A 27,610-nucleotide genomic window follows, 5' to 3' on the forward strand; every position below is an offset into this window, starting at 1 on the left:
TACCAACTCAAGGCTCATGGCTGTCTCTTCCAGCCCCAGGTGCATGTTAACACCTCAGTTCTTAGGATCTTATATTAATACTAGAGGCCCGGTGCACAAGAATTTGTGCACTCGGGAGGAGGGGGTCCCTCAGCCCGGCCTGTGCCCTCCCGCAGTCTGGGACCCCTCAGGGGTTGTCCACCTGCTGGCTTAGGCCTGCTCCCTGGAGAATCGGGCCTAGGCTGGCAGTCAGACATCCCTCTGGCAGCCCAGGAGCCCTTGGGGGATGTCCACTTGCCAGCAGGGAGCAGGCCTAAGCTGCAGTCGGACATCCTTCGTGCTGCTGAGGAGGTGGGAGAGGCTCCCGCCACCACCGCTGTGCTGGCAGCTGTCAGCCTGGCTTGTGGCTGAGCAGAGATCTCCCTATGGGAGCGCACTGACCACCAGGGGACAGCTCCTGCATTAAGCGTCTGCCCCCTGGTGGTCAGTGTGTGTCATAGTGACCAGGCATTCCCAGTCGTTCTGCTGTTAGGGTCAATTTGCATGTTATCCTTTTATTATATGCCTGGTGCATGAGTGGGGGCTGGCTGGTTTGCCCTGAAGGGTGTCCTGGATCAGGGTGGGGGGGTCCCACTGGGGTGCCTGGACAGCCTGGGTGAGGGGCTGAGGGCCATTTTCAGGCTGGCCACAGCCCCTTCAGGGTGGGGGTCCCCACTGGGGTGCCTGGCCAGCCTGGGTGAGGGGCAGATGGCTGTTTGCAGGCTGGCCACGGCCCCCAGCCACCCAAGCTCCCAGTGGAGGCTGGCTGGAAGCAGGTATCTGGGATTTATTTATCTTCTATAATTGAAACTTTGTTGCCTTTAGCGGAGGCCACAGATGGCCAGGGCAGGCGGGAAGCTTGGCTTCCTCCATCGCCGGGGCAACCAAGCCTCCTGCTTGCTCCAGCTCTGTGGCTTCTGGCTGCCATCTTGGTTGGGTTAATTTGCATATAGTCGCTCTGATTGGCTGGTGGGCGTGGCTTTGGGTGTAGCGAAGGTACAGTCAATTTCATGTTTCTCTTTTACTAGTTTAGACTGGAAGCCCGGTGCATGAAATTCCTACATTGAGTGGGGGGGTGAGGGGAATTCCCTTAGCCTGGCCTGCACCCTCTCCCAGTCCGGGACCCTTCACTACTTACCGCTTAGTGCTGCCGTGAAGGCGGGAGAGGCTCCCACCACTGCTGCTGCACTCGCCAGCCATTAGCTGGGCTTCTGGTTGAGTGGTGCTTCCCCTGTGGTAGCGCAGTGACCACCAGCAGGCAGCTCCTGCGCTAAGCATCTGCCTCCTGGTGGTCAGTGCACATCGTAGTAACAGGTCATTCCAGTTGTTCCACCATAAAGGTCGCTTAGGCTTTTATTATATAGATGTGATATCCTATGGGCCTGATAGTGTGTCAGTTCCTCTTTTTATCTTACATCAAGGAATTTCTGATTTTTTTCAACTTTGGTAAAGTATTAAAGATTTTTAATATTCTTTTTTAATCTAGCATTTCTGTGTTTTGGAAAAGGGATGCCACTAGCTTAGCCTACCCTGTTGCTGGAAATTATTTGTTCCAACGTCTAGGATTATAACATTTTAGAGCTGGGTGGTACATTAGAGATCCTTTCTTCACTCAGTGAATTGAGTTTTAATTTATTTTCCTTCATCAGGTACCAGGTAAGTTTGACACTTGAAAAAAATTACCTGGGTTGTTTTAATATTTTTCTATCCATAAGTGATCCTAAAATCCCTAAGCTGGAGATTAAATTCAATTCAATTTTATATTTATCAAGCATCTCCAGTGCAATGGGTTGGTGAAAAGAACAAGAGTTGTACATTATGGTCTCTGACATTAAAGGAGCTCATATTTTAATATCAGGCCCAAATGTGAACAGATAATTGCAAAATGATGTAATAAGTCTATTATTGCAAGGATAAATGAGATACTGACAGATTGGAGGCTCTTAGGCTAGCATGTGAAAGTCAGAGCCTAGAGGAGATGTTACTGATGTAGAATTATGAAGAGAGAGAGACAGTGTGTGTGTGTGTGTCTATGGGGCTGGTAGAGGTCTTAAGGGCATTCCAGGAAGAAGGAAGAGACTGCTGATGCCAGAAAACAACAACAAAAAACAGTGCTGACAGTGATAATGTAGAAGTCAATAATATGATTACATGTACCTCTATAAATTGTGGTTTATACATTTTATTTCAACAAATAGTTGTTGAGGTCACTATTGTTGAAACCATCTGTTATTGAATACCATGCTCTGTATGTACACCTGGCAGTGATTTTATGCTATTTCATTTTTTACTGTTGAGAACATTAAATGTTATTTATAACTTGAATGTTTAGTAACCTTCCATTTTTTTCAGCATGTATCAAGTTTTAAGAAAGAATAAAAGCAAAATTGTGATGAAGGTTAGCTACTATTATCTTCTCACACAACTCTCCTCCAGCACTAGGTCTTTATCCTCTCCCACTACCTACCACCTATTTAATCCAAATTCCCACCCATCCATCCTTCTCTGCTTTCCAGTAAGGCTAAGTTAGGACTCAGACCCTCTTTCCAAATGGTCACCAGTGCTGCATTATGACCATGAAGTCACAGAAGTCATCCAAGATTGAAGGAAAGGATAGGAGGATTTAATACTTCTCTAACCAGGGAAGATGACAGTCCAAAAATGATGTTAGAGAAATTGTGGCAAAATTTTGTTTTCTTGTTTATTCTTACAATTTTTTTTGTATATAATGTAGGGTATCTCAGAATAATATAATTATTAGTTATGTCCAGTGTCTTGCACATAGTATGTATCCAAACATATTTGGTGAATTACTATAATTTGAGAAAAACAAACAAAATGTACTGGCCCATGGGACAACTTGATACCCACATGCAAGAATAAATTGTTAGAAATCAATCACACTCTATATACAATTAAATCAAAGACTTTGGAAAGGATTAAGGGGGAACGATTGCTAACAGGTACAGGGTTTCTTTATTGGGGTGATGAAAATGTTCTGAAATTTGATGATTACACAATTTTGTGAACATACGAAAAAATGCTGAATTGTACATTTTAAAAAGTGAATTTTATGGTATGTAAATTATCTCAATAAAAAAAATAGATACAAAAACTCAACACAAACAGCAACAATAAAACCATGGCCCAGAAAGTTGAATTGAGGCTCTTATTAAAATGTTCTTCCTAGGTAGTCCTAACACTACAGAGGAACATAAGTTAAAGATGAAAGAACATGTTTTAGTTAAAATAAAATTGAAGACAGTCAAAGATATACTCTATTTCAATAATGCTAAGATGCATATTTTTCACATTTTTGAAATGGGGATGCATCTTATAATTGACTAGAGGCCCAGTGCACAAAATTCATGCATGGCTAGGGTCCCTAACAGCTGCTGGCTGGGGCCTCCCTTCACCTGACTGCCTGCTGCCGCTACCAGCCAAGGCTTCCCTTCCCACAATTGGTCAGCCAGCCCCAACCCCTGGTTGAACTCCCAGTCTAGGGGACAATTTGAATATTAGGCTTTTATTATATAGGATGCTGTGTCACAGTTTATTTGGCTGCATTTTTCTTCCTTCATGGTACATAAAATTGTGGTATGTTTATGATTCAGTGAAGTATAGTAGTAAATTTTTAGAATAATGTGGCAGAGGCTGCTAGATGTTCTTCAATATGTGATCTCCTTTTATCAGATTTTTTTTTTCTTTTAAACTGGGTAAATGGCCACTCAGCCAAAGGCTATACTCCTAGTTTTCCTTATAGCTAGGTGTGGCCATATATTTAAGTTCTGGCCAATGGTATGTAAGTGGAAGTAATATGTGCAACTTCTGTTTTTTGTCCTTAGAGAAGAAGCATATTCTCTCTTCTCTTTCATCTTTTCTTCCTTCCTTCTTTCTCCCCTCCAAACTTCTTTCCTTCCTTTCTTCCTTCTGAATTGCAGACGTGATGGTGAGAGCTGAGCTGCCATATTGATCCATGAGATGGAAACAGTGTGTTGGGGGTGGTAAAACAATAAGACACCTGAGTTCTTAGTTATTATGAAAAAACATACTGTCCCTAGACTGACAAAGTGAGATGGAAAGAAAGTTCTAGTTTGTTTAAGTCACTCTTATTTGGGGTTTCTCTGCTACAGAAGCTGAACAAATATTCCATCTAATTTGAATGGTTTCACATTTCTGTAAGACTATTATTACTTTTTTCAATGAGTAAATTCTTCTTCCTCTAAACACACACACACAACACACACACACACACACACACACACACAAACTTGTCTGGGCCAAAAATGAGTTAGAAATGCAGTATTTACTTATAAGGAATGCATTATGAATAGCCTTTCACTTTTCATTACCATGGAACGATGATTTCAGCTCACATTCAATCTATATTTCTAAATGCCTTTGTTAGGGCTGTCTGTTCAGTGCAATGGAAGACAGCTTTTTTAGTGCAAGTAAGATTTCTTGATAATGCTACGTCTGCCTTGTCAGCTGAATTCTGGCTTATTGTCGCAATGTGCTAAAAATACATGATCAGATTTCACTGTTAAGAAAATTCTTTCAACAACACATGTACAGTCAAGTTTGTTGCTGGGTAGTTGAACATTTGGGTCATGAGATTTAAAAAAAAGTCTCATGACAACACTGCATGGAAATGTAACACTCCGAAGCCTAGTTCTGCCTTCGCGCGGTAAGGCTGTGAGGAGCTGCGCTGCTGGGAGCTGATGCCTCTCTGTCCTTTTGACAGTCATCCTCCTGGTTCTTCATATTTGAGGAGAGGGCACGGTGAGGAGGCCTGTTGGCTTGATCTTATTAATGCCACCATCTAGAATACAGACTCTTGGATATTTCATCTTCACAAGATGTGCTGCAAACTGGAAAAAAAAGCCAGTTTTATAGAGAACATAAAAATTTGTATTTGCCCAATCCCATTTTTTTTTCTTAAACTGTGAAAAACAAAACTAAAGATACTATTGCTGTCACTGTGGTAACATTAATTTGGCTTTAAATAGAAATTAAATTACTCACACGTTGACACATACTTCTTTATGCTATGAAATAAATGTGTTTCTTTAGTTCTCTTTTAAACTTGTTTGGATAGGCAATGAATATACATGTAAACAATTCAAACAGTCTAAAAGGGTATATAGTGAGAGGTAAATTTCTCCTACCTCTGTTTTCAATCTCCCTCTCGAGAGGTGATTAATATTTCTATTTTTCATGTATGTTTCCAATGATAGTTAAAAAATTCTCAAATCTATATTGAACATTTTTTAATCCTCACCCAAGGATATGTTTTTATTGATTTTTAGAAAGAGAGGAAGGGGGGGGGGGGGGAAGAGACAGAGAGAGAGAGAGAGCGAGAGAGAGAGAGAGAGAGATCAATGTTAGAGAAACATTGATTGCTTGCCTCTCATACACAACCCAACCAGGTATCAAACCCACAACCTAGGTATGTGTCTTGACTGGGAATAGAACCTGCAACCTTTTGGTATATGGGACGATGTTTTAACTAACGGAGCCACTTGGTCAGGGCTATAGTAAATAATTTTTTATATTATTGTCAACTTGTTAGTTATGGAAATCCCACACACAATGTCCCAGAGAGGACCTATAAACTGGTTGTAATATGTTTTTGGAGCAACTGCAATAAACAGTTTGAGACCATAAGTTTGAACGAATTTGAAGGACTGATCCAAGAAGTCTTCTAGATGACTAGCAAAAAAAGGACTTCCACATGTCTCCCTGATCTGTCCCGTGTCCACCTACCCAGGATCATGATTATTTTTCTCCATTCCTTATACCTTTGGTTGTGCAGGTCACCCTCTGTTGGAAACATGCTCCATTTCCTACCAGCTCCTGCCCCCCCGCCCCCACTTTATTTCCTTCTCAAAAGCTCCCCCACCCTCACCTGTCTAACTTCTTCCTTTTTTAAAAAAAAATATTTTCTTTATTGATTAAGGTATTACATGTGTCCTTATCCCCTCATCCCCCCGCCTCATGCCCTCACCCCCCTGGTGTCTGTGTCCATTGGTTATGCTTATACTATTATGCATGCATATAAGTCCTTTGGTTGATCTCTCTCCTTTCCCCCTCCCTCCCCTGACTTCCCTCTGAGGTTTGAGGTCTGATCGATGCTTCTCTGTCTCTGGATCTGTTCAGTTTATGTTGTTCATTATATTCTACAAATGAGTGAGATCATGTGATATTTATCTTTCTCCAACTGACTTATTTCGCTTAGCATAATGCTCTCCAGGTCCATCCATGATGTTGCAAATGGTAAGAATTCCTTCCTTTTTACAGCAGTGTAGCATTCCATTGTGTAGATGTACCAGAGTTTTTTTAACCCACTCATCTGCTGATGTGCACTTAGGCTGTTTCCAAATCTTAGCTATGGTAAATTGTGCTGCTATGAACATAGGTGTGCATATATCCTTTCTGATTGGTGTTTCTAGTTTCTTGGGATATATTCCTAGAAGTGGGATCACTGGGTCAAATGGGAGTTCCATTTTTAGTTTTTTGAGGAAACTCCATATTGTTCTCTACAGTGGCTGCACCAGTCTGCATTTCCACCAGCAATGCATGAAGGTTCCTTTTTCTCCACATCCTTGCCAGTACTTGTCATTTGTTGATGATAGCCATTCTGAAAGGTGTGAAATGGTACCTCCCTGTCATTTTGATTTGCATCTCTTGGATAATTAGTGACTTTAAGCATGTTTTCATATGTCTCTTGGCCTTCTGTATGTCCTCTTTTGAAAAGTATCTACTTAGGTCCGTTGCCCATTTTTTGATTGGGTTGTTTATCTTCCTTTTGTTAAGTTGTATGAGTTCCCTGTAAATGTTGGAGATTAAACCCTGGCAAATATGTTCTCCCATGCAGTGGGCTTTCTTGTTGTTTTGTTGATGGTTTCTTTTGCTGTGCAGAAGCTTTTTATTTTGATGTAGTCCCATTTGTTTAGTTTCTCCTTAGTTTCCATTGCCCTAGGAGCTGTATTGGTGAACCTAACTTCTTATTCCTAGGAGCCCTTCTCAGCCCTCTGGGCCTGCTTCATTTCCCAAACTGTACAGGATTGTGAATCTGTTCTGTTTCTCTTTATCCCTAGTGCCAGGCACATAGAAGGACTCAATATGCACTCTTGCAACTGAATTAAACTATGACCAATGATATATAACCTGGCACAAAAGGATAATGCAAAGGGCTCTCTGACCATTCTCTCCTTATTCCCTCCTTGGTGGTGTGCTAGTCCTTCCCTTGGATATTTGTGTCCTCACACTCTTTTCAATTACTTTATCATAACCTGATCTCAGATCTTTCAATAAAAATGACCAATATCCGCTCATAGTGCTATTGCTTTTTGGAAGTATTTGAAACTTAATAGTTGGTAAGTCAAGCCAGCAGTCTAGACTTCATGGTTCAAAAGGATGAGCTGAGCGGTTTGGTCAAGGTAAGTTCAAGACCTCACCCCAGAGACTGCTTTGTAGATCTGGGGCTCAGGAATGTGGTGTCTTGTTTCGTTTTTAAGGAACACCACTGTATTATTCTAAAGCAGGTAGTCCATGGACAATATTTTGAAAAATACTATCTTAAGCCAAAAGGACAAAGGTATCAGTATGTAGGTGGAATAGGTGCTGCTGGACTGGGATCTTAGCAATCTTCGAAACGACTCACATCAATGGGTCCCCATACTGCTGACCCCGTTGATCTTCTCCATCTTTCTCTGCAGGGCCTTTGCAGAAACTCAAATGGCGGTTCACATTTCAGATCCTACACTCTTTACAGCCACAGAGGGAATCCTTAATAGTAATTAACGTCGAACAGAAAGAATGCAACAGTATTTCAAAAGGTACCAAGTTACCTAGAGTGAGCTGCTCCTTATCCTGTTGTCGATATTCCTCTTTAACCCAGTCCTTAAGAACAGAGGCACCAGGCTCAGCTGCCCCAAGTCATGTGCTGGCAGCACAGCCTCTGGCACCGTATGATTACTGAAGCACCTTGGCTTCTCTCTCCCACTTGTCACCATGTAGGGCGGAATTCACCCTACATGTAGGGCGGAATTCACCCTACATGTAGGGCGGAATTCTAAGATAAACATGCCATTACTCAAAATGCCTTGTGGATAAGCAGTCTTAGTGCTCAGCACTTTCACTACACTGTAGAAGTCGGAAAAGGAGTAAGCAAGGACTTACTGCACATTTAGCTAATCTCCCTTCAACTACGCTGTAGAGCTGGGAAGAGTTCCCGCTGTTGCCGGGAGGAGGACAGAGGATGGGGTGCAGGGAGCTGGGAACGGGGAAGGCAAAGCAGGCAGACAGAGCAAGCAGGGCGCTGCTGTGTGGGTCTAAGAAGAAAACCAGAAACCGAGTGTAAAGATGTAAGAAAAGTTTAGGTGCCTTGAAGAAGAAAGCAAGGCTGTGCTCAAGTAATGAAAAACAACAAACGTTGAGTTTTCAGGTGAAAATTGCGAGTTCTGCTCCTCTGACCTTCTGCTTGTGGTTCCAATGATCCGTGTTACATATGGGCTCAAACAGTGAGGCCATCGCTTCATCTTTTCCACTCCGATCATGGAAACAGCTCCTCTCCAGCTAGTCATTCAGTTGCTCGTTCAGCTATCAAGCAAACATTCATGGGCACCTACTGAGGACCAGGCGCTGCTCCAGTTTTTGCAGTGCTTGTAGTTTAGTGGAGGAGAGAGTAACAAGCAATATCAAGTGGAATGGATGGCTACTACAGAAGCAGTTCAGGACTTCTGAATTCAACAGGAATTAGCAGAGATGCTCCCCCTTCTCCATCCTCTTTCATTATTGACACCTGAAGGGAACGGGGACCCGGATGTGGTGGCCACGTGCAGTGATTAGGTCACGCTCTCTGTGGCTATAGCTTGACAGGTCAGGGAGGAAGAAAGGGCTGTGAATGTACAGGGGTGGTTTCCATCTTGTGAATGAAAGCCACATTACTCACGGAGAAGATATGGCGGGACAGAGAACCAGGCATGCGAGTTCAGGCTTCTGTCCACCGTTTGCTCTCCATCAGGCAGGGCTTTGGCAGCATCAGTGAGTGAGCCTGCAGGTACGGGACTGGCTGGTTAAGTCCTAGTGTGGACTGAAAAACTGCAGCTTTGGGAGAGGCCTGAGGTCAAATGGAAATGATGAGCCTAGGGATACCATGCTGGACCAGGGGTTATGAAGTCACAGGATCGTCAGGGTGCTTTGGTAAACAGTGATACTCTGCCCCCTTCAGACAAGTAATAATCAGTTCCTTAGGTTGGAGCTCCAGGTTTCTTTTTTGTTGTTGTTGTTTGTTTTTAAAGCCTCCTGGTGATTCTATTGTGTAGCCAGCATTGAAAACCATTGTATTTGATAATGGGAGTCATTTGCTGGTCAGGTGTGTCTGGGACCTCAAACTACAATTTTTATAGGTACAGTCCCGTGTGGAGAGTAAGTAACTTTGCACTAAAGACGCTAAATGTCCGTAGGGCTGCAATTGGTGAGACCAATCCTCGGCGGAGAGAATGGGCTCTTCCAAAGGCACAGCCAGCTGAGACAGAGGGCAGCATCCCATGTGGGCCTGGTATTTGCTGGGATAGGACTTGGGATCACAGACTGCAGGGGCAGCTGCATTTCTTGTGGGTGGTACTCCCAGGTGGAGGGCAGCACTCTTGCATTTCTGTCATTCCTCTGGTTGGCGGGCTCTGGAACTGGTGTTCATTTCTAGGGCTGGGCTGGCACACCTCAAAACAGCGCTGTCTGGAAGTGGCAGGCTGCCGTGGTGCCACTCCATCTTGTTTTCTGCTAAGAGGCTGGTATGTTTGTCCAGAGGAAGTGCAGTTCTGCTGTGGCAGGAGGAGGAGTGAAGGAGAGGGATTTTGATCTGCCACAGAGAAGTGCAGGTTAAGGCCAATTACTGAAAAGTTGCACGTTTCAGGTGAGGTCCGAGAGGTGCACACAGCAGAAACGTGTTTGTCACTGGGTGTCCTAGGTCTCAGGTTTTGATAGAAGCAGGAAGCTAAAAAACCGGGCTCTGCAAGATTCTGCAAGGAGCACGTTGCAAGACAGCGAATTTTCTTGATGTGAAACGTTGGCCTTTGTGAGTTTTAAGATCACAATGGGGACTGAACAATTGGCATGAGTCTGCTAACGCTCCGGTGAAGCTCAATCTGAGAAGTCTTTTTCTCTCTTCCATTTTATTTTGTCCACTCCTTTCCCCCCAAATAATGCTAAATTTTGGATACGGAAATGATCACTTTTGGTTGGGCATGGAACTGAATGAGGGAACTGGCAATTACCCTGTGATGAGCAGCTGAAGTAATTGCATTGTCTTGGTTTTATGGATGTGAAGCTGATGCTCTATTAGGCTTATGTGTCCTCTTGACCCTATGAGATACTGAAAATATGGTGCATGTTTATTATTCCTCACACTGTATGGTCGGGGTTAGGCTAATAGATGCAGATCATGCATCTATTTTCAAGAGTTGACTAGCCAATTCAGACGAGCATATTTGAAATAAGAAATAGAACATGAGGTGATTTTTCCATCTAGACAACAGTATGGCCTTGGGTTAATATAACTCAAGTGCTGTCTTGTCCTGAGTATTTAGGAAGTTTCTGGGGTCATTAATAAAGATTTTGATCATTTCAACTTCCCAACTCAGGGATTCCAATTAGAAACTTAAGAACTATGGCAAAAATTAGTAGGAAAGAGGAAGGGATGATTTATCTAATACTTACTGATTTCTTCCCTTGATTATATAGTTAAAAATAATGTTGAGGTTTATTTTCTTAAGAGTACTACCTAAGATTATTTTCTTAAATAAACTACATAAAGGAACCTCCCTATGCTGTTGGTGGAAAAGAAAACTGATGCAGCCACTATGGAAAACACTATGGAGTTTCCTCAAAAAATTAAAAATAGAACTACTATATGATCCAGCAATCCTACTTGTGGGCATATATCCAAAGGAAATAAAATCTGGATCTTGAAGAGCTATCTGCACTTCCTTGTTCACTGTAGTATTAATTACTCATAATTGCCAACATGGAAACAACCTAAGTGTCCATGCTTGGACAATGGATAAAGAAAATATAATACACACACACACACACACACACACACACCCCACAATGGAACATTATCAACTTAAAAAAGGAAATACTGCCATTTTTGACAATATGAATGAACCTGGAGGACATGATGCTAAGTGAAATAAGCCAAATTTGTAAAGATAAATACTGCATGATTTCACTAATTTATGGAATAAAAAATAGTCCAACTCACAGAAGCAGAGCAGAATGGTGGTTGCCAGGAGCAAGGGAATAAGAGGAGGAGGTGGCAGATGTTGGTGAAAAGGTACAAAGTTTCAGTTATGAAAGATGAAAAAGTTCTGGAGATCTAAGATATAGCATGGTGACTGCAGTTATTACATACAGCAAATATAATAATATTGTATTGCATACTTGAAAACTGCTAAGAAAAAAGAAAGAAAACAGTAACTGTGAGGTGATGAACATGTTAATTAGCTTGACTGTGGTGATCACTTCATAATGTATACATATATCTAAATAAAGTTGTACACCTTCAATATATACAATCCTATGTGACAATTACATCTCATTAACACTGGAAAGAGTACTGCCAGCATAAGGTGTGAAACCATTTCCATAGTAATAAAACAGTGGCTGCCTTACTTTCTTACTTCACTCACAGAAGTTAAACCAGCCGCAGGGCTAAAGCAAGAAGGTGAACACAAGGTCAGTAATCATCTTGCACCTTACTACAGGCACTTGTGACAAGGAGTACAACAGGTAATTCCACCTTGTCTTCTGACTTTTTCTTTTTTGTCTCTACATTCACCCCCTAAGTGACTTAATCTAGTTCCATGGGCTTTAAGTCCCATCTATACATTGATGACTTTAAATTTATGACTTTGGCCTCTAATAAGCTTCTCAAATTTAACAGTTTCAAAAGAGAACACTTGCCTGGCCAGTGTGGCTCGGTGGTTGAGTGTCAACCTATGAACCAGGAGATGAGAGAGAGAGAGAGAGAGAGAGAGAGAGAGACCCATGTGAGAGAGAAACATCCATCCTTGCTTCCTGTATGATGGAACCTGAAGCCTAAGTATGTGCCCTGATCAATTATCAAACCTGCAACCTTTATGGTGCACAGGACGACACTCCAACTAATTGATCCACCTGACGGGGCTCCACATTCAATAGGCACACAATTCTCTCTTTGATTTGTCTTGGATCCATTTAGTCTCTTCCATTCCCCAGCTCCTACTCCATTTTAGACCCTAATTACTCTTGAACCACTTACTGTTAAGTGGCTCTTATGCTTTTAGTTTACCTGCACTTTGCTGTCTACATTAGGGAAGACCCACAGGAGGAGATCCCGAGACCCCAGTCACTGTTGTATACAGAGTTTTTTCCTTCTTAGGGCTATTGTCCTTAAGCAAAGTGAGTCAAGACCTGTGGGTCCCTTCCAAGGAATACCTTGCTTATTTACAGTCTGAAAGAACAATGTGTAGTACCTAAAACCTCTTACTGGAAGTTTCAGTAAGAAACTTTCTAATAGTATCTAAAAGTTTCTTTGCATTTTGAGGACAAGAGAAATTCTTTATTTCAGACTTATACTCACCTATTGCTTATTTAAATAAGTGCATTTATTTATCTTTAAATTAATGGTTAATGAGAAGGGTGTCCTTTAGTGTCAAATAAGGTAAGAGAGGATAGTGCCAGGATGGGATCAGATGCCTTGAATCACATGGTACAGCAGTGAGGCCATTTCCCTAATCTCCTCTCAAAAGTTGCAGAGCTTTGGCTGTCAGTCTCAGCAAACCCCTTTTGAGATCTTTCCCCTGAAGCCACCGGAGTTTGCTAACACTGGGAGCTTAGAAACTATTTAGATAGTGGGAAATTGCAAGCTTGTGACAGATCAACATAAAGGTAGAATCAGGAAGAAACATGCATTGAAATAGACTGGAAATACAGGGAGAGTGAAATTCTTAAACTGATCTCTAGTTTTTGGTGTTTGAAAATTCCTATTTCACTGGGATCAAGGGTAAAAGGGGGAGAAGTCACTTTAAAAGTAATTTTTCAAGTGACTTTCTAAAATATAGCTGATTGTGTCATGTTTCTTCTTAAAAACCTTTAATAGCTCCCCACTGTGAAACGTAAACTCCTCAGCACAGCATTCAAGGCCATCAATCACCTGACTCTCCACCCACCTGGAAAACAGCCTTACCTGCAGTCTGTGCTCTCTCCTTTGCCTGGAATGCTCCCTCCTCACTTTGGTCCTTGTCCCAACACTTTTCCTCACTGAAATTCTACCCATAATTCAAAGGTTAGGTCTGTCATCACCTTCTCTATGAAGCTTTAGGAATCCTCATTTAACTGGAAAATTTTCCCCTTCTCAATGATTTTCTAGAACTTTATAAATTTCTTATAGCACATGACACATTCTGCTTTGAGTTTTAATCAGTTGTGTACATGTTTTATCTTATTAATTAGATTGAAAGTTTACTGTGGGCAAAGGACTATGTCCTTCTCATTTCTGTTTCCTCATAACAGTTTCCACCATGTAGACAATCAGTGTTTGCTGCCTTGAATTAAATTAGTAGTTGATTTCAGTGTATTTTTCTTTTGTCTTCCTCTTTTTACCAATTTCTGCAAATGCTATTTGATAGCAAACTACTATTTTCATGTGTTTATTCATGAACTTAGTCATTTATTAAACCATCAAATATTTATTGAGTGCTTACTATTTGAAAGGCTCTATGCTAGGGTTTGGGGGGTATAACAATGAATGCAACATAATCCCCACCCTTCGTGAGCCTGGAGTTTAGTGGGAGAAGCAGACGAGTCGACAGGCAATTACAATGCCATTTGATAAATGCTACATAGAACCACCGTATGGCTGTGCAGATTGTCTCCGCATGAGAGAACCTGGAAAAGGGGTAAGTGGAGCATGAAATGTAGCCCTTCCTCTCTCCAAGCATTGTGCTCTTACATGGTGCTCTTGTTCTTAAAGGGAGGATGGGTTTTTTACTAACGTACAGAGAAACTCTACATATGATAGTGGTCCCACTGACATTATACGAGTAAGTAAAAGGTTTTCTCATATGAGCACTTGGGAAGGGTACTTAGTTCCAGGCTTGCGGAACTAAGAAAGAGTTCCATGAAGAAATGCTAAATAAACAGCCTTTCAAGACAAACAGGAGTTACCCAGTTGAACAGAAGTGGGAAGAATGCTCCAAATAGAGAGAGCAGTACAAAACAAAACAAAAACTACATATACTAAACTGCAAGTAGTTAATTATGGCTGGAATCTAGAGGGTGAGGGAAGCAGAGAGGGATGGAAAACAAAGCCGAGTCCGGATCACAAAGAACCCAGAAGCCATGATTAGGGTTTGGATTTTATTTTGGAGGCAATGGGAAGTCACAGAGGCATTTTGACAATGATTATATTTACTTTCAAAACGTTCACTCTGGTTGTAGAGTACAGCTGGAGGAGGGAAGGGAACTGCAGGCAGAGACAATGTAAGGCTGCAGCAAGTCAGGCAGGGGATACTGGTGCCTTGAGTAAAGACAGTGGGTGCGGGGGATGAGAGAATTTCATACCTAACTAACAGGGTGATAAGACAAACAATAATTTTCATATAATTTGTTGCCATTAGTCAGGAGGGTGAGAGAATTCACTGTTTCACACAAACAGCCTGGGTGGGAGGAGGAAAGTGGAGGAACTTTGTAGTTAGCACAGGGTTTGAATCAGGGTTCTGTCACTGGTTAGCTGTGGGTAAGTCACTTATTAGCTTTTTGGCCTTAGTTTCTCTACCTGTTAAATGCGCAATATTACTCCACTTCAGTGGTGCACTTAAAAGCATTTTGGGGTGGTTGAATTAGATATCATATGTTTAAATGCTTGACTCAGCGTAAATACTCACTATAAACTAGTTTCTTTCTTTTGTCTCTTTGTCCCCCAATTCATTCTTGAACAGGAAAGCCATTTACACCTTGCAAGTACATAGATTCAAACTTAAGAGGGAGATTTGTCTGCAATGGGGACAAATCAATGTTCACGTAAACTGTTTTTAATGGAACAGTAATTTATACGTGACTCTTACCATTTACTGGGTCACATATAATTTCGGTAATCAGATGATTACCGAATACATATGATGTATTATCACTTTCAATAAAAGACAAATATGTACAACACTTTAATATAATTTCAATTAGATCAAAGACCTTCTAAAACTCATGATAAACTCCAGGTTAAAAAAATTTTCCTCTATACTAATTCATTTAATTTTAAAATTTATGATAGTTGATTGTGACCTAGTGTGTAGGCATTGGAATCTTCCTGTAGACTTACAGATTAGTGTTTATCAATAGGTTATGCTGTCAAACAGTCCTCCCAGGAAAGGTTGCCTGGAAATTTTTTAAAGTTCATATTTAAAAAAATAAGAGAAAATATTTTTAGATATGACAAAATTTGTTCTAATAAAAAAAGTACACTGGCTCACAGTAGAGAATAAGCCTCTTCTGATAAGATTCCATCATCCAACACCATTGTAGGTCAGGACATTTTCCTCTGATCTGTACATTTTCCTTTGATCTGTGATATTTGAGGCTAGAATTTCAGCAACAATCATTCTTTAACTTCTGTTTACACTAGACAACAGAGAACAGTAAACCCATACTACATCCAAGCCACTAGTCATATTCCATACAGTATACTATGCTCTGAAAAGAATGTATACAATAAAAATTCAGATTCAAAACAGTTATGGCTATGATGGATCACAGCCAACTTCCAACCTCTGTAGGGTCAAGCGGGAGGGCAACTATGGTTAGTTTTTATTTAGCCACAAACATTCCTGCGGTAAGGAGTAATTAATTAAATGGTGGGCTGTGGAGGGCAGGGTGGGTGTGTAGAATAACATATAATAAAACAACATAACTTTCATCCTCTGATGGGTCATGAATATAGGTGCCAGAGACCACAGGATTCAGATGATGACTTGGCAGTTTTTCCAGGGAATTGGAAATGAGCTCTCTCTGTCTTTTTAAAAACTGCTTTGTACACAAAATAAATCTAGTAAACATGTTAACAAACAGACAACCAAAGTCAGGATTAGATGTTTTAAAGTCCTCTTTACTACAACTCCTACCTTGCTTTTTATTCACATAACATTTGAACACTATGTGAATAGGGACCTACGGGGCAGCTTTTATTTAGTTCATGGGTCTTTTAAAAGTTATCCTCCCTCACTTAACAAATGCAGTTATATAGGATAATTTTTGCTGTAAAGCCGCATGGGATGTCTACTGTGCTCAAATTGCATTAATATGTAAATTGTTTCCTTATAATCTAACATAAACCCACAGACCAAAACATTTGCTGACAAGAAGACAAGGAAAAAGTCAGGAAGAAGGCCAAGTTTAACCATAGCCAGTGATTATAGGTCTAACAAGAGGGAGAAAGAATTCCTTGCATATTTGGAACTCATAAAGGAGATTCACTTCCCATTCTTTATCAAAATGCAGAAGGTACAATCATAAAGAGGCCTAATACATTTTCTGACAGGTAAAAGATCTCACACAAAGTGGCTTAAAAATATCATATTAATCTGAAGAACAAGGTAGATACTATCTGGAGCCAGGGAAGTTTACTGTAGAGACAAGACATACACTTGATTGGTTTTCAGAGTCATATGGTCCCCTTTGAGCACATAACCGGAGTATGATCATCTCCGATGCTCCCAAAGGCTAGAGGAAGAGCTTGAGCAAAGAGAAAGCAGACAGGGCTAGAGAGAGAAAAAGGGACCTGCAATGGTAAGGGCTATCAGTGATCATCACAAGATCATAAAACTTGGTTTAGCTTGGTTAAGGGATTCAGGAAGTAATGGGGTGGGATGGGAAGGTGGAAGCCTCATATTATTCTGTACAAACAACTTCCAACCTAAAATCCAAAGACCAAATTACCCTGGCCCCTAGAGGAGTGTAAAGGAACACAATTGGACTATTATCTTCTTTTTAAAAATAGCTTCAAAGGCATGCTTTACTTATTATAAATCTGAATATTTTCAGTTGAAAACGATGCCATATAAAAATTTTTTAAAATATATTTTTATTGATTTCAGAGAGGGAGAGGGAGAGAGAGATAGAAACATCAATGATGAAAAAGGATCATTGATTAGCTGCCTCCTGGATGCCCCCTACTGGGGATTGAGCCTGCAAACCGGGCATGTGCCCTAGATAGGAACTGAACCCAGGTCCCTTCAGTCCTCAGGCCGAGGCTCTATCCACTGAGCCAAACTGACTAGGGCGCCATATTTTAAATTTAATCCTTCCTTGCCATGTGTAGAAAGCACCAGCCACTCACACTGTTTAGTCACAGAATCTCCACAAAATCTTTCTCTTATCTAGGTTTTGGAATCAAATGTTAATCAGAAATATATGTTTTGTTCTTTTCTTTTTTTCGGGGGGTGGGGGTGCTTCATTTTGTTTTTAAGGAAAGAATAATAACACACATGACATTACTTGCCATTGGCTTTTACGTTCTCAGATGACTATTTCTTTCGATGACAAAAAAGTATTGATATAATGCCACGAATATAACATTTTGAGGGTAAAATCAGCTGTGCCAAATATTTCCCAAAGGATTGACAAGACAAGCATAGGCAGGGAAGAAATCTTAGTGGTCAGATAACCACAAAATATAATCTTATATAGAGAGCAATTATTTTTAAAGTCTTGTGAGTTTCTGTGACCAACACAGCAATATGATGTTTATGGTTTTTTCTTAAAGACTCACTAAAGGCAGAGAAACACCAATTGGAGTTTCATTCTGTTCTGGTCCATGTTGTTGGCCATTTCAGTCTGAGACCTATCACTGGCTCCAGAGATGGATCCCATGGGGGAGGAAACATAACCCAATACCACTTAGCACTATGCCATCGTGCTAAGTTATCGTTCTTGTTAAACATTATAATTTACTTCTAGGAAGGAGGTGGGTTCATGATGGTGTCTTGTCAAGCCAAGAAAATATTGCCTTACTCACATATGGATACTGGCTAGATTAATTCAGCACATTTCAGTTTTGTAAGAAGTATCTTTTATGGGGCTGTCTATACGTACCATACTTTCTGTACATACATACCCTCTATACCCAGGGAATCTAATGCTAGTTTAACAATCGAAGATGCAGTTTCTCATTTGAATTTTAAAAAATCAATGAGACAAGAATGAGTTCTTGCCATATTTTCCATTTAAAATGTGACACAAAGCTTGAATTGGCTTTACTCTTGTTTTGACACAGAGGTCTTCCTACTCCCATCAACCCTACCAACAGGTGCAGTCTATATTTGTTTGCCTTGTTAAGTTAAATTTGGCCAGGCAGCAGCAAGGATCGGCACAAAACCTGATCCCCGCTTGGAGCATTAGCACTTGGGCCTCCACTTCACCTGCATGGGACTATCTGACTTTTCTTGATGCTGACATAACATTATTCACAAAATATCTGAGTATGCTTGATTATCTAATAACTCACTGCTTTATTTAACCCAGTGGTTCTCAACCTTCTGGCCCTTTAAATACAGTTCCTTATGTTGTGACCCAACCATAAAATTATTTTCGTTGCTACTTCATAACTGTAATGTTGCTACTGTTATGAATTGTAATGTACATATCTGATATGCAGGATGGTCTTAGGCAACCCTGTGAAAGGGTTGTTCGACCGCCAAGGGGGTCGCGACCCACAGTTTGAGAACCGCTGATTTAACCTGTAGGGTAATGTGAATTAAAGATTAACTGACAAGTGCTCTTTAATAGGATTTAATTATGGCATAGAGAAGAATCTACATGAGACCGTAGTTAAACTGAAATCTTTGTAGTCCTCCTTTTTTGCCCTTTCCTGGGGAAAAACAATCTTTTCTCTCAATAAGAAATAGCAGATTCTAAAGGTTTTCTGTTATATTTAACAAGAGGCCCAGTGCATGAAATTCGTGCACTTGGGGGTGGGGAGTCCCTCAACCTAACATGTACCCTTTCGCAGTCCAGGAGCCCTCAGGGGATGTCTGACTAACGGCTTAGATCTGTCGGATATCCTTAGTGCTGCCATGGAGGTGGGAGGGGCTCTAGCCACTGCTGCTGCACTGGCCAGCCGTGAGCCTGGCTTCTGGCTGAGCAGCGCTCCCCCTGTGGGAGCGCACTGACCACCAGGGGGCAGCTCCTACATTAAGTGTCTTCCCCCTCGTGGCCAGTGTGCATCATAGCAACCGTTAATTCTGCCACTGGGCTGAAACCGGCTTTCCAACATCCCGAGGGGTCCCAGATTGCGAGGGTGCAGGCCAGGCCGAGGGACCCCACCGATGCACGATCAGGGCTGGGGAGGTTGGACAGCCAGGGTGGGACTGCGGGAGGGCTCCAGGGCATGTCCGGCCCTTTTCGCTCAATCCCGATTGTCAGGACCCCAACAGCAAGCTAACCTACCAGTTGAAGTGTCTGCTCCCTGGTGGTCAGTGCACGTCATAGCAAGCAGTTGAGTGGCCTTAGCATATCATTAGCATATTACGCTTTGATTGGTTGAATGGCCAACCAAACGACCGGACACTTAGCATATTAGGCTTTTATTATATATGATGATGATGTGGAAGCTAGGCCAAATACAAAAGATTTATGAAGTGGTAATTGTAAAGAAACCATGTAATAGCACTAAATAGCTAATCAATTGTAATTACAGGAAATAGTTAATGAATACATAATTAAAACGGCATCATGTATCTTTTGATTATAATTATTAAGGTACATGAATAAGCAGTATTTCTCAGATTTGTTGTCTTCTATGCGATTTTAGACAATATATCCAATACATCTGATCATTGTAGAGTAATTCCTTCACATCTGTATTACAGAAGACACTGGTCTTAATTTGCATGTCAAATAGGTGATTATAATAGCATCATATTCTAGACAAGTGGGTTATTCATTCCTTCTTGCAGTTGTTCAATGATATTTTGCTACTTGTTTAATTCAACATTGAGAGCCTTTTCCTCTTATTGAGTTATGGTCTATTTATTTAATATTTTCATTTGTTGGATTTTCAGTCTAGCTCTTTTATTGGGTCTTTATAGAAGATGTAAAACTAGAAAAATTACAAGGAGTGCCTACTGTGTACAAACAAAACATTCCCAGTCCAAATATGACTCTGACATGAAATCATAAACATTTGCAAAGATAATTTTTAACTGACACCTCTGCTTCTTGCATAGCATTCAACTGGGGCCTCCTTGGTCTTTTCAAAACCGGACTCTGCCAGCTGCCAGCTGCAGTGCACTGATTTTAATTTAGAAGAAAAGCTGCTACTTGTTTGGAAATCACTGTTCTTTTGTTTGTTTGTTTTTGCTTTTAAAAAAATACTCCCAGAGAAAAAAGTTGAGACCTAATCAGAACAGCTCCAATAAAAGATTTTCTACTACATTTGACCAAGAATTGTAACTCTGAGAATAACTGAATTTGGGTAGCCTGGACACATCGAACCCTAGAACTTTTTTTTTTACATTGAGGTACAATATATATAACATAAAATTTGCCATTTTACCAATTTTTAGGTATACAGGTCAGTGGCATTAAGTACAACCATGACCACTAATTATTTTCAAAATTTATCCTTCCATTAAGAAACTCTGTGCCTGATACTGTTGTAATTATCTGGTTATTTAACAGGATAGGAGTAAAGGAGGACTAGATAATATAGGTGTGCCATTTATACAGCTTTGCTAATTTAACACTCTCCAAGTCTGTTCCTGCTGATTGACGGGGAAGGGACTGGATAAAGGCAGTTTGGACGCATGCCCAGTAAGGTCTGAGTGATGTGAGAAGCTGTCTACCTGTCAGTCAGTCACACCTTGAAGCTAGAATAGGCATGGCCACTGCAAGGGCGCAAAACCTGAATATGTAAACTTCTGAACAAAGAAGTACCCTCTCTCTCACACACAGGGCTCTTGGCTTTTGCCTCTCCTGCTTGCCTGTGCCCTGTGACTCCTGCTGTAGGGGGCATGCTCCCTGCACTCACCCCTGTGGCTCATGGCCAGATGGGACCCACACAATGGACTGATAGACTGAATTTGAACTGAGGCTGAATTGGACCCGGCTGCAACATGAAAGAAAGCTCTGAACATGGGCTCTCCTTTTGGCTCTGCTGGACTCCCAGCTGCACCTTTTTCAGGACTGGGTTAAGGGACATAGGACTTTATAACGCAAGGAATAAAACTCCACACAAATAAAGCCTTTTATCACATCTCAGTCTTCCATGGGGGCTTCTGAAAATGCTTATTTCAGTGGTACCCCAAGAAACACACTTCTACTCGTGTCTGAAAAATCGGGCCCATTAATTCCTCCAGCAGCAAAACCATTAAGCAAAACTCATATTCCACCCTCCTCAATCCCTAGTAGCACTAATTTACTTTCTCTTCCCAAGAATTTGCCGTTTCTAGATATTTTATATAAGTGGAATCATAGAATATTTGTCCTTTGTATTTGGCTTACTTCTATTTAAAATAATGTTTTCCAGGTTCATCCAGGTTGTAGCATAAGTCAGGACTTCACTCTTCTTTATGGCCGAATAATACAGTGTGACAAAAGTAGGTTTACAGTTGTTCATATGGAAAACAATGCAATAATTAATACCTAATAATATGAGAATAAACTCTGTTTTGCATATTCACAACTATAAACCTATTATTGTCCCAGCCTGCATATTGTATATATATACCACATTTGGTTTATTCATTCAACTATTGATAGACACTTGTATTGTTTCCACCTTTTGACTACTATTAATAATGCTGCTATGAACAATGGCGTACAAGTATCTGTTTGAGCTCTTGTTTTCCATTTTTTGGGTATTTACCTACAAGTGAAATTGCTGGCATATGATAATTCTATGTTTGCATTTTGAAGGAACTGCCAAATTGTTAAACTATTTCTACAGAAGTTGCATCATTTTACATTTCCTCCAGCCATGCATAGGGTATGGGGGAGGTTCTAATTTCTCCACATCCTTGCCAATACTTGAGTGTGAAGTAGTACCTTACTGTGGTTTTGGTTTGCATTTCCCTAATGTTAGGTATATTTTCATGTGCTTTTTGGTCATTTGTGTATCATCTTCAAAGAAATGTCTAAAATGTCTAAATATATGCCCATTTAAAATTTGTTGTCTTTCTGTTGTTGAGTTGTAGGAGTTGTAAATAGATATATAACTGATCTTTGTGTGTTGATGTCATATTCTGATATCAGATATATGATTTACAAATATTCTCTCCCATTTTGTGGGTGACAAGGATTGCTGGCAACCACCAGAGGATGGGAACAGCCTATGAGAGATTCCACCCAGAGTCGCAGAGGGAGCATGGTTCTACTGACATCTTGATTTCAGACTTGTAGCCTACAGAACTATGAGAGAATAAATTTCTGTTGTTTTAAGCTACCCAGTTGGTGTTACCTTTTACCATAGTCCTGAGAAATGAACACATGTTCCAACTTTGATACCTTTTATTTCTTTTTCTTGCCTAATTGCTCTGGCTAGGATTAACAGCAATCCTTTCAAACTCTTGCAACACACTTAAGAGGTGGGATGACTTCCTCATGCTATGAGGCCAGCATAATACTTACTAGTATACCAAAGCCAGATGCAGACCCAACAAGGCTTCAGACAAGTACCCCCAGTATTTACTGATGCAAAAATCCTCAACAATATACTAGCAATCTGAATTTAAGAGCATAATAAAAGGATTATACACCACGACTAAGTGGCATTTATGGTAGGAATGCAAGGATAGTTAAACATATGAAAATCAATCAATATAGTATACCACATTCATAGAAAGAAGAGGAAAACTCACAATCATCTCAGTTGATGCAGAAAAGGCATTTGAAAAAATTCAACACCACTTCTTGATCAAAATATTCAATAAACCAACATAAAAAAAAGAATTTCTACAAAATGATAAAAGCTACATATGAAAAAGTCCAACTAACAATACTCAATGGTGAAAAGCTGAAAGCTTTTCCCCTAAGGTCAGGAAGAAGACAAGAAGGCCTGCTTTTGCAACTTTCACTCAACAGAGTACAGTTCCTACTTGCTGATCTTTCCACAGAGGAACAGGATAGATCTGCCTATTCTGCCATTTTGCTGGTGTTACTCCCAAACGCTAGAACTTTTATACTATCATCATCTGTAAAATTGTACTTAAAATTCAGATATATGCAAATAATAGCACTGGCAAATAAAATTAATCATTAGCTAACAAATCACATCAAAATAATTTAGATACCATGGCTTTAGTTCTAAATTAAAAGATGTTTTCATTTACATAAAATTGCACATTAATCATTAGTTATACTGTGTTTCTCTCAGTATGTTTAGATTGTTCCCTGTCAGACTCTAGATATATAAAAGAGAGGTGAGAGATTCATGATTTTTTACTAATCATCAATGAAACTTGAAGGATGACTTTCATTTAGTGTCAAAACTCAATATTACCATTAGCCCTTTATTTGTGAGACAAAAATGGCCTATGTCCGAAAGTATTAAAGTTCTCATCTGACTACATTTCCAGTGTTCACATTTCTGGATTATTCTGTTTACTCAGACATAAAGGAATGCACATATTAGAGGGGGATATTGTATCTCCACTGCTAATTCCTTTGAGGAAGAAAATTTTCTAAGTACATTACTAACCTTTCTTTTTGTCTATTTTCTCTGCTCTGGGAAGTGGAGTGATGGGTAAATCTGGGAAGGCTCAGTCCTGCCCTTCTTTCTCTTGGGAATGAGCTGCCTGCAGGGAGAAAAACACCTCTTCGACTTTCCAGGAGCAGATTCTCCCCTCCCTTTAGAAAAAGGGCTGTCCTGGTTTAGTGTTGCCTACATCTAGATGTGTTCTCTAATTCTGGAGGCTTTGTGAGCAGGCCCATTTGGCTCTCATATTAAACTATATTCTCCAACTTGCCTTTTATAAAGGTTTGTTTTTTTTTGGATTACTATCCAAAGTTAAATCTCCTCTGTCACCATATATTTGACCCCCTTTACCCTTTACTACCACAATGTAACAGACAGATGACATATTATAGAATTGTACACATGAAACCTATATAATTTTATTAACCAATGTCACCCCAATAAAAAATGAAGGTGGTATCTTTGACCTCCACATTCTTTGTTTTATTTTTTAGTTTGTTTAGAACATAGTCGGGGAGAAGGAAGTCGTTTTGCTTCACTTACTCCTCCTATCTAAAGTTGGTATCCTTCCTGAATTCTCTATCATCAAAAAGCTTTGAGCCTATAGTAAACAAAGCTGAAAATCCAACAAAGTCCACCAAGAGCTTTCTGAATCTTTAATCAAGCTCCTATGTTTTTCTCCAATCAAAGGAATTGAGGCGACTTCTTTGCAATTTCAGAAAGTAGTTTTTTCTTTAAAGAACACCTTAGGCTATTTGGTTATTATTTGGATCTTTCTAAACTTACTATTGAACCTGATGTTGCACACTGAGGAAGAAAGCTTGAATCCTTTTACTGGGAAAAGGCTGACAAACTCTTCTATGTAAGAATATAGGCAGATCTTCAAAGTTCATTTGATATGTAATCTACTCCTGAAGAAATAAACTTTTAGACAATCTGTTCTACTAGGCAGGTAAAAACTTATTCTGCACACATGACGTTTCTGAGTACACTTACCTCTGCTGTGTACTTTGCAGAATTCCCCACGATGACAATGACCTTTCCTTTGAAGCTTTGGAGCATAGCGGTGTGAGGGCCCTGGGTAAGTTCCCCTTCAGCGGTGAATGCGGTGCTGAATGGAATGTTGATGCTGCCTGAAATGTGACCCCGAATAAAACTGAGAAGGGAAGTTTAAGGAAAACACTTATTTGTGTGCAGACTTGAAAGAGAGAGAAAGAGAGAGAGAGAGAGAGAGAGAGAGAGGTAATTGATTCCCAGAAGATAGTACCATAAAAGTCAAACACAGAGACCAGACTTGAAAATTCCCGGAGTGGACAAAACCAGTTTAGTCATACGAGTAAAGTTTAATTTAGCTTAATTTCCAAGACAAGCGAGGCTGACTTGACCTGGTTCACATCTTGCCTATGCCTTTGAAAATCATAAGTGAAACTCAATTTGTTCGCCCAAATTGATAGGAAGTAACCGCTAACCAATTCCCTTTCATTTAAGAAAATTCGAATACTGTGACCAATAAACAGTCATTGCCTCCACACTGCATTATGACACTATGCCTCTGAGCCTTATTTGATGTTCTGGTTTGAGTGTTCTTGGTTTGCAAATTGTCTCTTTGGTGTGTGCACAATAAACTGTTACTAATTACTACTTTGGTGATTCATTGGCTTTACTTATGAATTTTTGACAGTTCTAAACATCTTCCATGCTCATATGAGTACTTTATCTAAATGAAATAAGGCACCTCTAAGGGAAAAAAAAGTTAAATGTGAAAATGTAATGGAAAAGAGAAAGGAAGATGACTGGCCAAAGATGTAAAGAATTTCCTGACTAAATGAAGCATTGTGAAAGTGGTCCGGATGCAGCAAATCAATGGCAATTGCATGGGCCACATAATAATCATGCCTTTAAGTTCATTACTACTACTATGATTACTCCTAAGCTCTGAAAGGAATATAGCCAAGCAGACATTCCCAGATATAATTTGATACTGCAAAAGTCTATCTCCTTTGGGTAAGCGATTGCTAAATGGGACTCTATTTAGAATTGTTAAGGTCAACAGCACTGGTTGGAAACAGTTCTGTTGGTTTATTTCTCAAGTAAATTTAGCCGACATTCCCACTCTTCAATTTTATGGCCTCGAAAGGGACTGATGCTTATTATATTTGCACTTTGGCAGGGTTCTGATGGTTTCATTGACTATAAATTTTATTTTTGGAATGAAAAGCGTCTATTAGCTTAAAATATTTAGAAATACCTTAAGATCTTAAAGAAAAAAATATATGCCCTCCTCAGTAAGTAAAAAGTACAATTAAAAAAGTACAACTAAAAGATGATTATTTATATAGAGTCTATAGAGAAAGACATTCTTAAATATTATTATCTGTTGAATAACTATTCACATAAATAAAACAACTGTAAAAACAGGTCTAAAGGAGATATATATGATGCTTTGGTAGAATATGTCCATTTGGAGAGGACAGGGTAAGTTTTCACTGAGAAAGTAAGTGATGGCCGAGTTAAAATTTGAAGAATTAGTAAAAGGTATTTAGGTAAAGAAATGGAATGGAGACAGAAGAAATTTGAGGCTCTTATTCTCAAGAAAGATGGTGCACACTGACCACATACTTTACATTTAAAATATTTTAGTCAGCTGCTTCTTCCTCATTTTTCCTTTAAAGAACATTTGGCATTAATAAAGAACTATTAAAAAGTTCTGAAAATGAAAAGAAAGATAGAACATCAGTATCTCATTGTTTAGAGTCTTCTAGAAAGGACAAAGAATTCATGATCATTGGCAGATCTTCCTTGGTTTTTATCAGTACTACTCTCTCAAACATTTACAATTATCCAATGTTCTCAATTTCAGTTTTCATGACCAGTAATGACTTTTTTCTCAGAATGTCATTAGTCTGATAGCACTTTTATTGTCAGTAAGAACATACCTTAAAATGAAAATTTTTGATAACACAAAGAACCTAATGACTCAAATATTATTTTCAAATGTATATACATCTACCAAACTGAATCAGTTGCTAGATATTTTATTTATCAAAAAGCCTTTAGCCCTTATCAACCATGAACGCTTTTGTTTTTTTTTAGCGTTTTTATAGTAGCAAAAGCAATACAAACCTATCTTGGTCAAATACTATAGCAGACATGTTTGAGTTGCCTGCCCACCCCCCATTCTCTTGCTGAAAGGGCTTCAACTACTGACCCTGATGAAAGGGTGAGCCCTCAGCTGTCATGTTTGTATCAGATGATTCTCCCACAATCATGATTGACAGCATAGTAGGGAGAGAGAAGTGAAGGGTTATCTGATGCAGGCTGAGCCAATCAGGTTCTCTCCTTTGAAAATCAGAAATAAAGATAAAATACAATGCTCAGACTATACTAAGCTTTATAAGCTAATGTCACATTTGAGTGTCTTCTATATACAACTTGTTCAGCAACATTTTAGAAAGTCGGTGACTATGGAATAATCTACTTATACAAAAACCCTGGATGTAACATCACGTCCCAAAGCTCAACCAACTGGAAGGAAGTCAGTCCTGCAGGGGTCGTCTTCGAAACGGCTTCACCCTCCCCCAGCTGTTTCCTGGAGGGCGAGGTTTCAGGCAGGAACCATCTCTCAGGGCGAGGTTTCAGGCAGGAACCTACCCTCGGAGTGGAGTGTGGAAGTACTGAGTCCTGGGTTGCCTTGCCAAGGGCTGCGCCCTCCCTGACCTATTTCCCGCGAGGCCTGAGGGAAGAACCCACCCTCGGAGTGCCAGGAGTGCCCAGCAGCAGTCAGTCCTGGGTTGCTGAGGCGGAGGCCACAGCATGGTAGAACTCTGGGTCTGGCCCAATAGGGGGTGTGGCCGGCCTTCA

At 40.2% G+C, this 27,610-nt stretch overlaps 1 protein-coding gene across 3 annotated transcripts in view; it reads right to left on the reverse strand.

Moving 5' to 3' along the window:
• Window positions 1-2,694: 2,694 nt before the first annotated feature.
• Window positions 2,695-27,610, reverse strand: part of TBCK (TBC1 domain containing kinase) — a 173,863-nt gene continuing 148,947 nt past the window's right edge. For all 3 annotated transcript variants that reach the window (XM_070433345.1, XM_070433354.1, XM_070433362.1), the window contains 2 exons: window positions 24,746-24,905; window positions 2,695-4,889 (listed from right to left, as the gene is read on the reverse strand). In XM_070433345.1, the coding sequence (XP_070289446.1) occupies window positions 4,779-4,889; window positions 24,746-24,905 (271 nt within the window). In that variant the 3' untranslated portion in view covers window positions 2,695-4,778. The remainder of the gene's footprint in view (window positions 4,890-24,745; window positions 24,906-27,610) is intronic.

Source organism: Myotis yumanensis, unplaced genomic scaffold, assembly GCF_028538775.1.
Source record: "Myotis yumanensis isolate MYYU_CA2020_CCGP unplaced genomic scaffold, mMyoYum1.0.hap1 SCAF_1, whole genome shotgun sequence".
Classification (NCBI taxonomy): Eukaryota; Metazoa; Chordata; class Mammalia; order Chiroptera; family Vespertilionidae; genus Myotis; species Myotis yumanensis.